General features: G+C 46.3%; 1 protein-coding gene across 2 annotated transcripts in view; it reads right to left on the reverse strand.

The window, feature by feature from the left end:
* PUS10 (pseudouridine synthase 10) overlaps positions 1-18,176 on the reverse strand; it is a 124,383-nt gene that overhangs the window by 99,729 nt on the left and 6,478 nt on the right. For both annotated transcript variants that reach the window (XM_044290578.1, XM_044290577.1), the window contains exons 2-4: positions 3,213-3,348; positions 1,195-1,404; positions 325-411 (exon numbers count right to left, since the gene is read on the reverse strand). In XM_044290578.1, coding sequence (XP_044146513.1) covers positions 325-411; positions 1,195-1,404; positions 3,213-3,338 — 423 coding nt within the window. In that variant the 5' untranslated portion in view covers positions 3,339-3,348. The remainder of the gene's footprint in view (positions 1-324; positions 412-1,194; positions 1,405-3,212; positions 3,349-18,176) is intronic.

Raw genomic sequence — 18,176 nt, forward strand, 5'->3', positions numbered from 1 at the left:
CAGCAGAAACCCGGTGGTCATGGTGCCCGCTCCCTCCCTAAGGCACTGCCTGTAAACGCTGTACATGCTGACAGGTGATAGACAGGACACAGGTATTTTGCACATAGGAAAGTATGAGTAAAGTAGTAAAGTTTTGAGTACAGTAATGGGTGTCCTGAGGATTGTATGGTCTGGGGCTGGGGAAATGTATGAACATGAGTGCCACTGCAATGTTTGCAGGCTGCTCCGTTCAATGGGTGGCAGGCGGAAGGGATTTTAAAAGAATATAACTGAAAAGCTAAATAATGTTATGTTCGTTTGGAAAGAATACTAATATTCCCTTACCTCTCTCACTAATAGCTGTGCTGGGAGGGACACTGAGAAAACAAAGTCTTGAAACTCGTACCCAGCGGACTGGACTTTATGGAAAATCTAGAGATAAAAAAAAAGATAGGCACACTGTCAGTATATAAAAAGGCATATCAAGTAATGGACGACACAAAAGAAATCTGCAATCACTGTGCAAGTCTATGGCCATACTGCTTGAAAGTATAGACAAAGTATAAGTCACAAGTGTCAAACTAATGACTGTACAGCGACACATCGAGAAGCAAAGTGTACAAGGAAATGGGAAACACTGTTTTGAGGGGGTTCACCACCTTTTGAACATATTTTAGGTCCCCTCCTCGCCACTGGACCTGTGGAGGGAGGCATACTTACCTGTACCTGTTGCTCAGTGTTGGCTTCTTCTCTTCGCAGTGTTCCTGCTTATCAATGGGAAGGGAGGGTCATGTGTGCCGCTGCAGCCAATGAGTGGCCGAGGCTGTGATGCAGCACATCACTGGGTCATATGCCACTTGGGTAACACATCACCGCTGCGACCAGTCAATGGCTGCAGTAGCACATAAACCTTGTCCATGGTCAGAAGTTGACAAGCAAGGATTGGAGCTCTGCAGACAGAACCAAACGGCAGGGAACAGGTTAAGCATGCTTCCTTCCCCAGGTCTATTGGGGAGGGGGGGGGGGGAGAACCCTTTAAAGTTTAAGGTCTATAAGCCACTAGGGTGCATGGCATCAATCTGCAACCACTGCGTTCAGAAAACCCGCAGCATTTTACAGTAGCAGCTAAAACAGATGCAAGCATGCGCCCATATTATAGCTTCGCGAGTAGCCTGACTCGTGCAGGGTCTCCATTACTGCACACGGGGACAATACCTTTTTAACAAACTCTGTACTGCAGTGCTGCTGCAGAATCCCCAGGCACACATTACATGTCTGAGGCTCTTCGGATACATCAGCATCTTTGACATTCCCAGAGATCTCATTCTTGCACCCATCCAAAGCTTCTTCCAACCGGACCTTCTTACTAGGTGGGGAAATGTCTCCATCACTTCGCAGGAACTTCCACAACTCAGCAGCCAGTTCCTGAAATTGAAATAATGTATATAAGTACATACCGTAAATTTGGATTTACCGGTCTCTTTAGACTTCCTTTTATATCCATGTAACATAATATAAACTTTTAACCTGTAATTTTGATATTAATGTTCTCAAAGCCCTTACTACAAGGAGAACCAACATAAATACTGAATACATCCAGATAGCAAGATGCGCTGCATAAAATACTGTCAGGGTGAAAATGGCCACACATTAGGGTACATTTATTAATCCTATAGATGGCACAGGCTTAGGCTACTTTCACATTTGCCGCTATTGAGATCCGTCATAGGACCTCAATAGCGGGGGAAAAATGCTTCCGTTTTGTCCCCATTCATTGTCAATGGGGACAAAACTGAACTGAAGGGGACGGAGTGCACCAGAATATGTTCTGTTCTGTTTTATTGCATTCCCATGACGCACACAAAAGTGCTGGTTTTAAGTGCGTCCTGGGATGCGGAAAATGGATCCGTCCCCCATTGACTTACAATGGTTTTAGAGACAGAGCAATCATTGCTATGTTACAACCAGATGCGTTCATAACGGATGCAGACAGTTGTATTATCCTAAGGGCTCGTTCACACAAACGTGTGCTGCCCATTGCCGTATTGCAGACCGCATTTGCACTGTTCCGTGTGCATTCCGCATCACGGATGCGGACCCATTCACTTCAATGGGTCTGCAAATCCGGAGATACGGAATGGAAGCACGGAACAGAACCCTATGGAAGCACTATGAAGTGCTTTCTGGGGTTTTGTTCTGTGCCTTCGCACCGCAAAAACATAGAACATGCTCCTCTATATTTTTGCGGAACGGAGGGATCGCGGACCCATTCAAGTGGATGGGTCCATGAGCCCCATGCGGCTGGGCTACGGTCAGTGCCCATGCATTGCAGACCGCAATTTGCGGTCCACAGCACGGGCACGGGTTTCACACAGTCGTGTGAACGAGCCCTAATGGAAGCGTTTGCTGATCCATGACGGATCCAACAAAAACGCTGATGTGAAAGTAGCCTTAGGCCGGCTGTCTAGACCTGCACCAGATTTATCACAGGGGCTCAGGCTGGATGATAAATGAAGTGCAGGGAGAGATACTTTTCTCTATACCAACTATTGGTTGGCTTTGTTTGGGATGGCAGAATGGTGGTGTAATTTTGGCACCAAATGTTGCTATGCGATGTCCCTGTCACATGATGCCTTGCCCCTTGTCTGACTAGGCACTGAAAATTTCTCTAAATCTAAATGTGTAAAATGGCACCACATTGCAAGTTTTGGCCACAATCAACACTATAAAACCACTGCCTAGTAGGGCTGATCATGGTAGATTAAGTCAGCCTTCTATGGCTGCAATTGGATATACCATTGCAGCAAAATTCACTTATTCTTATGCAAATGAGGTGGTCGGAGCACCGAGGGGCTGGCCCCATGGTGCACTACTTCATCTCCTCCTCTCCCTATCCGCCGCTCCCCCTCCTGCACCGATTGACAGGGGAAGGCATCCCCACTGTTTGGATGCCTGGTCCTGAAATTTTGCACATGTGCCTGTGAGATTTCAATCAGGAAATGCACAGCGCAGACCTCAGAGTGGGGACAGCTTCATGAGCTGCACTGCGCATGCGCCGATGAAAATCTCGCTGGTGCATTCTCTGTTGTATATAGCAACTGATCACAACACAGCTTTCATTTTTCAAGAGCAGAAAATGAAATGAAAGCTGCGCTGCGATGGGTTGCTATGGGCAACAACAACCACTTTTCTTTCAGACGGTGTCATAAACCTTCCCCATCGTTAATACAGACCTGGTATGGAAGCCGATAAGGTGCTGGGAATCCGACGCAGCAGAAACGCAGAACACATCTAGGGCATGTTCCGGAAGTCAACAGCAGCTCAGCGACTGGCTTGTACTTTTCTTCTAGCAGAAGCATGTTATGTGGCCTGCGAGACAAAAAATACACTTTTTATGGCAGAATATCACAGGAACAATACACCATGAATATGTCTGTGCTTCTTATATTAATCGGTTGTGTCACTTCAGCAAATAGCATTTATCATGTAGAGAAAGTTAATACAAGGCACTTACTATTGTGTTGTGATTGTCCATATTGTCTCCTTTGCTGCCTGGATTCATTTTTCCATCACATTATACACTGCTCGTTTCCATGGTTACAGACCACCCTGCAATCTATCAGCGGTGGCTGTGCATGAATACTATGGAAAAAAGCACTAGCCTATGTGCGCTCCCACGTGCCAGGCCACCAGAGAGGCCGACACGTTTTCCTATAGTGTGCAAGCACGACCACTGCCGATGGGTTGCAGGGTGACCGTAACCATGGAAACGAGCAGTGTACAATTTGATAGAAAAATGAATACAGTTAGCAAAGGAGGCAATATGGACAATCAGAACACATTAGTAAGTGCCTTGTATTAACTTTCTCTACATGATAAGTGACACAACCCCTTTAAATAAGATCTATAGGTTCACATCAGTCCCTGCTAGACAACACGTGCTGCATCGTGAGACATAGTGTTTTCTACAGTGTAATGCAGAGGACACTACATATATATTAGAAAGCACTACATCACTGTATCATTGGATCTCCGCTTTGGTTACATTCACATCTCCGGCAGTTACTCCAGTATTCTACCGGCTGAGGAAAGGACTACCGGAGTTACCGTATCTGGCATAGCTGGACACTGCTCAACACCACCGGATACCCATTATAAATATACATAGAGTGTTCTGGCTGTGTACAGCATTCTCCGGCTATGCTACACACAGATTTTCCATTACTCATGAGTAGAGTTGAGCGAACACCTGGATGTTCGGGTTCGAGAAGTTCGGCCGAACATCCCGGAAATGTTCGGGTTCGGGATCCGAACCCGATCCGAACTTCGTCCCGAACCCGAACCCCATTGAAGTCAATGGGGACCCGAACTTTTCGGCACTAAAAAGGCTGTAAAACAGCCCAGGAAAGAGCTAGAGGGCTGCAAAAGGCAGCAACATGTAGGTAAATCCCCTGCAAACAAATGTGGATAGGGAAATGAATAAAAATAAAAATTAAATAAAAATTAACCAAAATCAATTGGAGAGAGGTTCCATAGCAGAGAATCTGGCTTCCCGTCACCCACCACTGGAACAATTCTAGTAAGAAGCAGGGCGGCAATACCAGAGGGTTAGACGGATCGTTAGTGATAGGGATATGTGTCAAACAAGATTAGACGATATGACCAATAAATTTAGAGAGCGAGGCTACCCCCCTGATCTATTGAAAATACAGTGTAATAAAGCTGAGAAGTGCAGTAAAGATAGAGGAGATGGTGATATCTGACCATTCACCGGTGACATTGAGACTGAGAGAGGTTGCTGCAAAAGGCCAGGATATTCTATGGCGATTGTCAGGGTATTTAGCCATGGATGAAACTTTTAAATCTAAGGTACTAGGGTGGTGGTGGGCATATAAAGACACGAATGGGCAGCACCAGGACAACCCATCCCTTTTTTGGGATACAGCTAAAGCTGTGTTGAGAGGACATATCATCTCATACACTGTGGCTCAAAAAAGGGATGCACGTTCCAAATTACTGGAGGCCACAAATAATCTGAGAACACTTTACACTGAGTTTCAACAGAACCCCACAGAGGCCAACAAAACTAAATGGATTACAGCTAAACATAACTACGACCATTATGCAGAAAAACTGGAAAGGGTCCATGCGGACCATTCCTCGGCGTATTTTTTCAAATATGGTAACAAGTCGGGAAGACTCCTGGCCAGGCTTGCACAGGGAAGGAGAACACAGTTGCCTCCTCCCAAGCTTAGAACAGGGACGGGAGATCTGTCTAGTGACCCAAAGGCCACTTTAGAGATTTTTAAAAGCTATTATGAGCAATTGTATTCCCAAGACCCTTGCAATATTGAGGAAGGTTGTACCTTCCTAGACTCTGTCACTCTGCCGTCTGTTGAGGACACGGATCTGTTAATGTTGAATGCTCCTATCACAGAGCAAGAAATTAGCATGGTGATAAAATCTTTACATAATGGGAAAGCCCCGGGTCCCGATGGTTTCCCGGCGGAGGTTTACAAATCCCTGGGTCCGGAGATAGTCCCTAGTTTACTGAAGTTGTTTGAGTCGATAGTCCAAACTCAGACCGTGATGCCCTCGGGAAACTTAGCACATATTAAACTGATACCCAAACCGGACAAGGACTCCACTCTTCCGGGGTCCTATAGGCCCATCTCCTTGATAAACCAAGATTTAAAGATCTTAGCGAAAATAATGGCTAACAGACTGGCTATTATTATGCCTAAACTTATTGGTTTGCATCAAGTTGGATTCGTGAAAGGCCGGTCAGCCACGATTAACATTCGAACAGTTCTGGCGGTGCAGGATTGGCTCCTCAGGAGACGGCAGACGGATGAGATGGGAAGGGAGGCTCTTTTAGCCTTAGATGCCGAAAAGGCCTTCGACAACGTGAATTGGCAATGGTTAGACCTAGTATTGGATAGGTTAGGAATCCAAGGCCCCTTCAGGGCGTTTGTCCATGCGATTTATGCCACCCCTCAGGCAAGGATTTGCCTCCCAGGCTGGTTGTCTGCTCCGTTCCCTCTTAAGAAAGGCACGAGACAGGGATGCCCTCTTTCCCCACTTTTGTTCAATATAGCTCTTGAACCGTTGGCTAGACATTTGCTGAGTTCGGATGTCTATGAGGGAATAAGGGTGGGGAATAGAGAGGTTAAACTGACGTGTTTCGCAGATGATATGCTGCTATTTTTGAAGGATCCCACTAAAGACCTGTCAAAAGTACTGGACACCCTTCACAGAGTCCAGGCCTTTATGGGCTACAGGATTAATGTAGCTAAATGTCAGTTGCTACATATTGGTAAAGGCTTAGGAGTGCGGTATGATGAGAACTTAATAACGGTGGCCCGAGATTATATAAAATACCTTGGTATCAAAATAGGCAAGTCTCCAACTAAGATGTACAGCTTAAACTATGATCCCTTGATAGCCAAGATTATTCGAGAACTTCAGAAATGGCAAGAACTCCCACTGACATTATTGGGGAGGGCAAGCCTCATTAAGATGACAAGTTTTGCTAGGCTCCTGTACCAATTGCAAACAATGCCGCTTTTGTTGAAGCACACAGATGTGAACAAACTACAATCTGCGTTTGTAGCTTTCCTATGGAGAAAAAAGAGACCCCGGATTGCTTATAAGAAACTTTGCCTGCTAAAATGGGAGGGGGGTCTGCAGTTACCTGATATTCAAGGCTATAACCTGGCAGCATTGTGGCGGTATATACGAGATTGGGTGGGAGGAACCTCACATTACACTGATAGGACACTGGAGCAGGAGTTGGTAGCTCCACATGATCTACGTGCTCTGCTACACTCTAAATTGTCATTGCTTCCAGAGGAGGCCAGACATGCTCTGATTCTTCGGGACACCATTGCGACGTGGAAACACGTCAGGAAATTATATAGGCTGCCAATTTACATCTCAACTTACATGCCGTTGTGGTCCCTTCCATCTTTTCCACAGGGAGGAACCAACAGGTTGTTCCAAGAATGGCGGAGGAAAAATGTAAGGAACCTAGGTGACGACTAATGGGCTTTTAACGACTAATGGGCTTAAGCTACTGTCCTGGGAGGAAATACAGTCCAAATACTCTATACCCCCGAACCAATATTTGCAGTTTTTGCAGATACAGGCTTTCTGCGCAGCCCAATCAAAGACGCTAGGAACTGAGACGGCCATAACTAGGTTTGCTGCTCTGATGAGCCAGGCGAGTCAGATGGACTCTATTTCTATAATATATAGGAAACTAATGAACGTCAAACTTGAAGGGGTTGCGCAGACAGTTTTCAAGGAATGGGAGAAGCAGGTGGCTGATGATAAACTTACCTTTAAGATACGAGAGGGGATGGATAAACTTAGATGTGCTATCAGCAGTGAACATTGGAGAGAAACACAGTTCAGGATAATTCACAGGGCAACTTATGCTTACAATTTATCCTATGACAATGCGCCTGCACACTACTTGAGACAGTGCCCTAAATGTGATCTACCCAAAGCCGACCTTCTGCACGGGATTTGGGGATGTAGCAAGTTACAATTGTATTGGGAACAAATCTGTGGATATGTTAACGACGTCTGGAAGATTAGAGTTAAAAATGTACCCCAACAATGTGTGTTTCACTTTATTCCCAGAGACCAAGATGACGCTGACTCGTCCATAGTGGGCACCAAGGGGCCTCATGTAGTGCTACTTGCGGCGAAAAAATGTGTACTGAGGAAATGGCTTCAGCCCCAGCTGCCCACTTTGGATGAAGTCATCGGCACGGTGAAGGTGCTGATGTACATGGATAGATTGGATGCGGAGCGCAATAAGGAATTGTCTGTACTGTCCTTTATCCATAAATGGAGACCGTTCATTGAGCATTCACTCACAATATATGAAAGGAGAGAGGTGATTAAACCATTCACTGACACAACATGGTACATGAAAGCGAATCTAGCAGGTACGTTAGGAGACTTGCGGATATAGCTCAGGTGGATTGGGATTATCTGTAGTGCTATTACATTGTTTATACGTCTGTATGAAAGAAAGGAAAAGGATGTCGGGATTAACGGATTCATGACACTGCATGTGTTAAATCGAAATCGGTCCGACCTATATTGGTAAAGACCCACTATTTACTAGATGCTGCGGGTCTTGACATGCTTTTTCTGAGGGGATGGGAGGTTTGGGAGGGGTTATAAAATAAAAAAATGGACTGATCTAGGCGATTCTTTTTGTGATATGCAATGACTAATGTCAATTCTATGCTGTATTGTGTGCGAAATGATTCATTGTATACACTGTGTTGTCTCTGGTGTAATCTTGTCTCATGCCTGATCTGAATAAAAAATTTTATTACAAAAAAAATAAAAATAAAGCTGAGATTACACCACCAGATAGAACTAAGAAAGAAACAAGGATCCCCTTAGTGATTAAATACCATCCCTGGTCCCAGCGCCTTAGGACTATTGTTAATCAACATTGGCACATATTATCTAAGTCCTATCCACGGATAGGAGAGTTCCAGAGGCCACCCATGATATGCTATAAACGGGCAGAAAATATTAGGGATAAAATAGTCCGGGCGGATGTGGGAAGTAATAAAATAGAAAGAGGACAGAGTACTTTATCTACACCTAGACGGGGCACTTTTCCTTGTTTAAACTGTGTCAATTGTTCCAGCGTTATAAAGGGTTCATGTTTCTCCCACCCTCACTCAGGTGAAAATATTCCAATAAGGGGCACGTTCACTTGTGATAGTAGATTTGTGGTTTACATTCTTAAATGTCCATGTGGATTACTATATGTGGGGGAAACCTCAATGAGAATGAAGGACAGACTAAGTAAACACAAATCTACTATCCGTAAACAGAATTTATTACTCCCAATACCCCTTCATTTTTATGATAAAAAACACAACATCTCGCAGTTGAGGTATCAGATTATTGAAGGTGTATCATTACCCCGTCGAGGGGGTGACAGAAATAAATTGTTATTGAAAAGGGAGGCTTACTGGATCCATCGTCTTCAGACAATGGAGCCCAGGGGCCTCAATCGTGAGTACAATGTGTCCTGCTTCCTATAAGGCATTCGGCCTTATGCAATCTGATAAATATATTTCTTTTTTTCTTCAGCGTGATTAATCACTGCAAGAATGGACTATGTGACTGAAAATCTTCGCCAGTATAGAGTGGATATGTTTTTTGCGAATTTTCAATTGCGAATTTTCAGTTGCGAATTTTTAGTTGCGAATTTTCAATTGCGAATTTTCAATTTTCAATTGCGAATTTTCAGTTGCGAATTTTCAATTGCGAATTTTTCAATGCGAATTTTTCATTGCGATTATTTGATATGCGAATTTTATTTAATGAGGGAGGCGGAGCTTCTTTGATGATGTCAGTTCCTTTGTGTTTCATTTATGTATAAATAGCTGGAGTGTAAGATGTTTTATGCAGTCTGATGAAAGCACATCTGTGCTGAAACGCGTCACTATGCCATTTTGAATATGTGACTGAATAAATCTACATTGTGATCTACATCAGCGAAGTGCCGGTCCTTTCCTTTGAAACCACCACTGGAACAGTCCATTCTCAGATATTTAGGCCCCGGCACCCAGGCAGAGGAGAGAGGTCCCGTAACAGAGAATCTGTCTTCATGTCAGCAGAGAATTAGTCTGCATGTCATAGCAGAGAATGAGGCTTCACGTCAGCCACCACTGCAACAGTCCATTGGCATATATTTAGGCCCAGCACCCAGGCAGAGGAGGGAGGTCCCGTAACAGAGAATCTGTCTTCATGTCAGCAGAGAATTAGTCTGCATGTCATAGCAGAGAATGAGGCTTCACGTCAGCCACCACTGCAACAGTCCATTGGCATATATTTAGGCCCAGCACACACACAGGCAGAGGAGAGAGGTCCCGTAACAGAGAATCTGGCTTCATGTCAGCAGAGAATCAGTCTGCATGTCATAGCAGAGAATGAGGCTTCACGTCAGCCACCACTGCAACAGTCCATTGGCATATATTTAGGCCCAGCACCCAGGCAGAGGAGAGAGGTCCCGTAACAGACAATCTGGCTTCATGTCAGCAGAGAATTAGTCTGCATGTCATAGCAGAGAATGAGGCTTCACGTCAGCCACCACTGCAACAGTCCATTGGCATATATTTAGGCCCAGCACACACACAGGCAGAGGAGAGAGGTCCCGTAACAGAGAATCTGTCTTCATGTCAGCAGAGAATTAGTCTGCATGTCATAGCAGAGAATGAGGCTTCACGTCAGCCACCACTGCAACAGTCCATTGGCATATATTTAGGCCCAGCACCCAGGCAGAGGAGGGAGGTCCCGTAACAGAGAATCTGGCTTCATGTCAGCAGAGAATCAGTCTGCATGTCATAGCAGAGAATGAGGCTTCACGTCAGCCACCACTGCAACAGTCCATTGGCATATATTTAGGCCTAGCACACAGGCAGAGGAGAGAGGTCCCGTAACAGACAATCTGGCTTCATGTCAGCAGAGAATCAGTCTGCATGTCATAGCAGAGAATGAGGCTTCACGTCAGCCACCACTGCAACAGTCCATTGGCATATATTTAGGCCCAGCACACACACAGGCAGAGGAGAGAGGTCCCGTAACAGAGGATCTGGCTTCATGTCAGCAGAGAATCAGTCTGCATGTCATAGCAGAGAATCAGGCTTCACGTCAGCCACCACTGCAACAGTCCATTGGCATATATTTAGGCCCAGCACACACACAGGCAGAGGAGAGAGGTCCCGTAACAGACAATCTGGCTTCATGACAGCAGAGAATCAGTCTGCATGTCATAGCAGAGAATGAGGCTTCACGTCACCCACCACTGCAACAGTCCATTGGCATATATTTAGGCCTAGCACACAGGCAGAGCAGAGAGGTCCCGTAACAGACAATCTGGCTTCATGACAGCAGAGAATCAGTCTGCATGTCATAGCAGAGAATGAGGCTTCACGTCACCCACCACTGCAACAGTCCATTGGCATATATTTAGGCCTAGCACACAGGCAGAGGAGAGGTTCATTCAACTTTGGGTAGCCTCGCAATATAATGGTAAAATGAAAATAAAAATAGGATTGAATGAGGAAGTGCCCTGGAGTCCAATAATATATGGTTATGGGGAGGTAGTTAATGTCTAATCTGGACAAGGGACGGACAGGTCCTGTGGGATCCATGCCTGGTTCATTTTTATGAACGTCAGCTTGTCCACATTGGCTGTAGACAGGCGGCTGCGTTTGTCTGTAATGACACCCCCTGCCGTGCTGAATACACGTTCAGACAAAACGCTGGCTGCCGGGCAGGCCAGCACCTCCAAGGCATAAAAGGCTAGCTCTGGCCACGTGGACAATTTAGAGACCCAGAAGTTGAATGGGGCCGAACCATCAGTCAGTACGTGGAGGGGTGTGCACACGTACTGTTCCACCATGTTAGTGAAATGTTGCCTCCTGCTAACACGTTGCGTATCAGGTGGTGGTGCAGTTAGCTGTGGCGTGTTGACAAAAGTTTTCCACATCTCTGCCATGCTAACCCTGCCCTCAGAGGAGCTGGCCGTGACACAGCTGCCTTGGCGACCTCTTGCTCCTCCTCTGCCTTGGCCTTGGGCTTCCACTTGTTCCCCTGTGACATTTGGGAATGCTCTCAGTAGCGCGTCTACCAACGTGCGCTTGTACTCGCGCATCTTCCTATCACGCTCCAGTGCAGGAAGTAAGGTGGGCACATTGTCTTTGTAGCGTGGATCCAGCAGGGTGGCAACCCAGTAGTCCGCACAGGTTAAAATGTGGGCAACTCTGCTGTCGTTGCGCAGGCACTGCAGCATGTAGTCGCTCATGTGTGCCAGGCTGCCCAGGGGTAAGGACAAGCTGTCCTCTGTGGGAGGCGTATCGTCATCGTCCTGCCTTTCCCCCCAGCCACGCACCAGTGATGGACCCGAGCTGCGTTGGGTGCCACCCCGCTGTGACCATGCTTCATCCTCATCCTCCTCCACCTCCTCCTCATCCTCGTCCTCCTCGTCCTCCAGTAGTGGGCCCTGGCTGGCCACATTTGTACCTGGCCTCTGCTGTTGCCAAAAACCTCCCTCTGAGTCACTTCGAAGAGACTGGCCTGAAAGTGCTAAAAATGACCCCTCTTCCTCCTCCTCCTCCTCCTCCTCCTGGGCCACCTCCTCTTCCATCATCGCCCTAAGTGTTTTCTCAAGGAGACATAGAAGTGGTATTGTAACGCTGATAACGGTGTCATCGCCACTGGCCATGTTGGTGGAGTACTCGAAACAGCGCAACAGGGCACACAGGTCTCGCATGGAGGCCCAGTCATTGGTGGTGAAGTGGTGCTGTTCTGTAGTGCGACTGACCCGTGCGTGCTGCAGCTGAAACTCCACTATGGCCTGCTGCTGCTCGCACAGTCTGTCCAGCATGTGCAAGGTGGAGTTCCACCTGGTGGGCACGTCGCATATGAGGCGGTGAGCGGGAAGGCCGAAGTTACGCTGTAGCGCAGACAGGCGAGCAGCAGCAGGATGTGAACGCCGGAAGCGCGAACAGACGGCCCGCACTTTATGCAGCAGCTCTGACATGTCGGGGTAGTTGTGAATGAACTTCTGCACCACCAAATTCAGCACATGCGCCAAGCAAGGGATGTGCGTCAAATTGGCTAGTCCCAGAGCTGCAACGAGATTTCGCCCATTATCACACACCACCAGGCCGGGCTTGAGGCTCACCGGCAGCAACCACTCGTCGGTCTGTTGTTCAATACCCCGCCACAACTCCTGTGCGGTGTGGGGCCTGTCCCCCAAACATATGAGTTTCAGAATGGCCTGCTGACGTTTACCCCGGGCTGTGCTGAAGTTGGTGGTGAAGGTGTGTGGCTGACTGGATGAGCAGGTGGAAGAAGAGGAGGAGGAAGCCGAGAAGGAGGAGGTGGCAACAGGAGGCAAAGAATGTTGCCCTGCGATCCTTGGCGGCGGAAGGACGTGCGCCAAACAGCTCTCCGCCTGGGGCCCAGCTGCCACTACATTTACCCAGTGTGCAGTTAGGGAGATATAGCGTCCCTGGCCGTGCTTACTGGTCCACGTATCTGTGGTTAGGTGGACCTTGCTACAGATGGCGTTGCGCAGTGCACACTTGATTTTATGGGATACTTGGTTGTGCAGGGAAGGCACGGCTCTCTTGGAGAAGTAGTGCCGGCTGGGAACAACATACTGTGGGACAGCAAGCGACATGAGCTGTTTGAAGCTGTCTGTGTCCACCAGCCTAAATGACAGCATTTCATAGGCCAGTAGTTTAGAAATGCTGGCATTCAGGGCCAGGGATCGAGGGTGGCTAGGTGGGAATTTACGCTTTCTATCAAATGTTTGTGAGATGGAGAGCTGAACGCTGGCGTGTGACATGGTTGAGACGCTTGGTGACGGAGGTGGTGGTGGTGGTGTTGGTGGTACATCCCCTGTTTGCTGGGCGGCAGGTGCCAACGTTCCTCCAGAGGCGGAGGAAGAGGCCGAGGCGGCAGCAGCAGAATAGGCCGAGGCGGCAGCAGCAGAAGAGGTAGCAGGGGGAGCCTGAGTGACTTCCTTGGTTTTAAGGTGTTTACTCCACTGCAGTTCATGCTTTGCATGCAGGTGCCTGGTCATGCAGGTTGTGCTCAGGTTCAGAACGTTAATGCCTCGCTTCAGGCTCTGATGGCACAGCGTGCAAACCACTCGGGTCTTGTCGTCAGCACATTGTTTGAAGAAGTGCCATGCCAGGGAACTCCTTGAAGCTGCCTTTGGGGTGCTCGGTCCCAGATGGCGGCGGTCAGTAGCAGGCGGAGTCTCTTGGCGGCGGGTGTTCTGCTTTTGCCCACTGCTCCCTCTTTTGCTACGCTGTTGGCTCGGTCTCACCACTGCCTCTTCCTCCGAACTGTGAAAGTCAGTGGCACGACCTTCATTCCATGTGGGGTCTAGGACCTCATCGTCCCCTGCATCGTCTTCCACCCAGTCTTGATCCCTGACCTCCTGTTCAGTCTGCACACTGCAGAAAGACGCAGCAGTTGGCACCTGTGTTTCGTCATCATCAGAGACATGCTGAGGTGGTATTCCCATGTCCTCATCATCAGGAAACATAAGTGGTTGTGCGTCAGTGCATTCTATGTCTTTCACCGCTGGGGAAGGGCTAGGTGGATGCCCTTGGGAAACCCTGCCAGCGGAGTCTTCAAACAGCATAAGAGACTGCTGCATAACTTGAGGCTCAGACAGTTTCCCTGGTATGCATGGGGGTGATGTGACAGACTGATGGGGTTGGTTTTCAGGCGCCATCTGTGCGCTTTCTGCAGAAGACTGGGTGGGAGATAATGTGAACGTGCTGGATCCACTGTCGGCCACCCAATTGACTAATGCCTGTACCTGCTCAGGCCTTACCATCCTTAGAACGGCATTGGGCCCCACCATATATCGCTGTAAATTCTGGCGGCTACTGGGACCTGAGGTAGTTGGTACACTAGGACGTGTGGATGTGGCAGAACGGCCACGTCCTCTCCCAGCACCAGAGGGTCCACTAACACCACCACGACCATGTCCACGTCCGCGTCCCTTACTAGATGTTTTTCTCATTGTTATGGTTCACCACAACAACAAATATATTATTTGGCCCAATGTATTGTATTCAAATTCAGCGGGATATAAATTTGAGGCCTAGTATTTAGGCGCTGGGTGACCGGTATGGATTTAGTGACAGAATTAGACTTGGAAATGCACAGAAGCGTGTGTGTGAAGTTATTCTGAATGACCCTATGTGCACCTTCAATATGATCTACCCTTTTAGGGATAGATTTCAAATAGCTCTGATATAGCAGAAACGACTAAATTATGAAATTGCTAAATTGGGAATTGTATTTCAACCCAGAACAAAAAATGTGCTTTGACGGACACTAAATAACTTTCCCAGCCACAACAGGACAGCGGTAACGAGAGATTTAGCGGGATATAAATTTGAGGCCTAGTATTTAGGCGCTGGGTGACAGGTATGGGTTTAGTGACAGAATTAGATTTGGAAATGCACAGTAGCGGGTGTGTGAAGTTATTCTGAATGACCCTATGTGCACCTTGAATATTATATACCCTTTTAGGGATAGATTTCAAATAGCTCTGATATAGCAGAAACCACTAAATTATGAAATTGCTAAATTGGGAATTGTATTTCAACCCAGAACAAGAAATGTGCTTGAACGGACACTAAATAACTCGCCCAGCTACAGCACTAACGAGAGATTTAGCAGGATATAAATTTGAGGCCTAGTATTTAGGCGCTGGGTGACAGGTATGGGTTTAGTGACAGAATTAGACTTAGAAATACACAGTAGCGGGTGTGTGTGAAGTTATTCTGAATGACCCAATGTGCACCTTGAATATTATATACCCTTTTAGGGATAGATTTCAAATAGCTCTGATATAGCAGAAACCACTAAATTATGAAATTGCTAAATTGGGAATTGTATTTCAACCCAGAACAAGAAATGTGCTTGAACGGACACTAAATAACTCGCCCAGCTACAGCACTAACGAGAGATTTAGCAGGATATAAATTTGAGGCCTAGTATTTAGGCGCTGGGTGACAGGTATGGGTTTAGTGACAGAATTAGACTTGGAAATACACAGTAGCGGGTGTGTGTGAAGTTATTCTGAATGACCCAATGTGCACCTTGAATATTATATACCCTTTTAGGGATAGATTTCAAATAGCTCTGATATAGCAGAAACCACTAAATTATGAAATTGCTAAATTGGGAATTGTATTTCAACCCAGAACAAGAAATGTGCTTGAACGGACACTAAATAACTCGCCCAGCTACAGCACTAACGAGAGATTTAGCAGGATATAAATTTGAGGCCTAGTATTTAGGCGCTGGGTGACAGGTATGGGTTTAGTGACAGAATTAGACTTGGAAATACACAGTAGCGGGTGTGTGTGAAGTTATTCTGAATGACCCAATGTGCACCTTGAATATTATATACCCTTTTAGGGATAGATTTCAAATAGCTCTGATATAGCAGAAACCACTAAATTATGAAATTGCTAAATTGGGAATTGTATTTCAACCCAGAACAAGAAATGTGCTTGAACGGACACTAAATAACTCGCCCAGCTACAGCACTAACGAGAGATTTAGCAGGATATAAATTTGAGGCCTAGTATTTAGGCGCTGGGTGACAGGTATGGGTTTAGTGACAGAATTAGACTTGGAAATACACAGTAGCGGGTGTGTGTGAAGTTATTCTGAATGACCCAATGTGCACCTTGAATATTATATACCCTTTTAGGGATAGATTTCAAATAGCTCTGATATAGCAGAAACCACTAAATTATGAAATTGCTAAATTGGGAATTGTATTTCAACCCAGAACAAGAAATGTGCTTGAACGGACACTAAATAACTCGCCCAGCTACAGCACTAACGAGAGATTTAGCAGGATATAAATTTGAGGCCTAGTATTTAGGCGCTGGGTGACAGGTATGGGTTTAGTGACAGAATTAGACTTAGAAATACACAGTAGCGGGTGTGTGTGAAGTTATTCTGAATGACCCAATGTGCACCTTGAATATTATATACCCTTTTAGGGATAGATTTCAAATAGCTCTGATATAGCAGAAACCACTAAATTATGAAATTGCTAAATTGGGAATTGTATTTCAACCCAGAACAAGAAATGTGCTTGAACGGACACTAAATAACTCGCCCAGCTACAGCACTAAGGACAGATTTAGCTGGATATAAATTTGAGGCCTAGTATTTAGGCGCTGGGTGACAGGTATGGGTTTAGTGACAGAATTAGACTTGGAAATGCACAGTAGCGGGTGTGTGAAGTTATTCTGAATGTCCCTATGTGCACCTTCAATATGATCTACCCTTTTAGGGATAGATTTCAAATAGCTCTGATATAGCAGAAACCACTAAATTATGAAATTGCTAAATTGGGAATTGTATTTCAACCCAGAACAAGAAATGTGCTTGAACGGACACTAAATAACTCGCCCAGCTACAGCACTAAGGACAGATTTAGCTGGATATAAATTTGAGGCCTAGTATTTAGGCGCTGGGTGACAGGTATGGGTTTAGTGACAGAATTAGACTTGGAAATGCACAGTAGCGGGTGTGTGAAGTTATTCTGAATGACCCTATGTGCACCTTGAATATTATATACCCTTTTAGGGATAGATTTCAAATAGCTCTGATACAGCAGAAACCACTAAATTTTTAAATTGCTAAATTGGGAATTGTATTTCAACCCAGAACAAAAAATGTGCTTTGACGGACACTAAATAACTTTCCCAGCCACAACAGGACAGCGGTAACGAGAGATTTAGCGGGATATAAATTTGAGGCCTAGTATTTAGGCGCTGGGTGACCGGTATGGATTTAGTGACAGAATTAGACTGGGATATGGCCAAAAAATAACCACACTATTGCTGGTTAAATGCACTTGGTGATGGGCGCAGCTTGCCCCTGATGTAGTATATGGCCAAAAAATGAACAGACTATTGCTGGTTAAATGCACTTGGTGTCACAGCTTGACCAACCACACTACTGAGGGTTAAATGCACTTGGTGACGGGCGCAGCTTGCCCCTGATTTAGTATATGGCCAAAAAATGAACAGACTATTGCTGGTTAAATGCACTTGGTGTGATAGCTTGACCAACCACACTACTGAGGGTTAAATGCACTTGGTGTGACAGCTTCACCCTGATGTAGGCTTTAGCCAAAAAACAACCACACCATTGAGGGTTAAATGCACTTGGTCGCAGCTTGTGCTGGCGCACCACAAGACACAAAATGGCCGCCGATCACCCCAGAAAAATGTGACTGACAAACGGTCTGGGCAGCCTAAAAACAGTGAGCAATTGAGGATCAGCAGCTCAATGATCCACAGCTGCAGATCGATCAGTTAATCAAGTCCTTTGGGAGGAGTTAATCTGCCTAATCTCGCCCTACTGTCGCAGCCGCAACCTCTCCCTACGCTAATCAGAGCAGAGTGACGGGCGGCGCTATGTGACTCCAGCTTAAATAGAGGCTGGGTCACATGGTGCTCTGGCCAATCACAGCCATGCCAATAGTAGGCATGGCTGTGATGGCCTCTTGGGGCAAGTAGTATGACGCTTGTTGATTGGCTGCTTAGCAGCCTTTCAAAAAGCGCCAAGAAAGCGTCACAAAAGCG

This window comes from Bufo gargarizans, chromosome 4 (genome assembly GCF_014858855.1).
Source record: "Bufo gargarizans isolate SCDJY-AF-19 chromosome 4, ASM1485885v1, whole genome shotgun sequence".
Classification (NCBI taxonomy): Eukaryota; Metazoa; Chordata; class Amphibia; order Anura; family Bufonidae; genus Bufo; species Bufo gargarizans.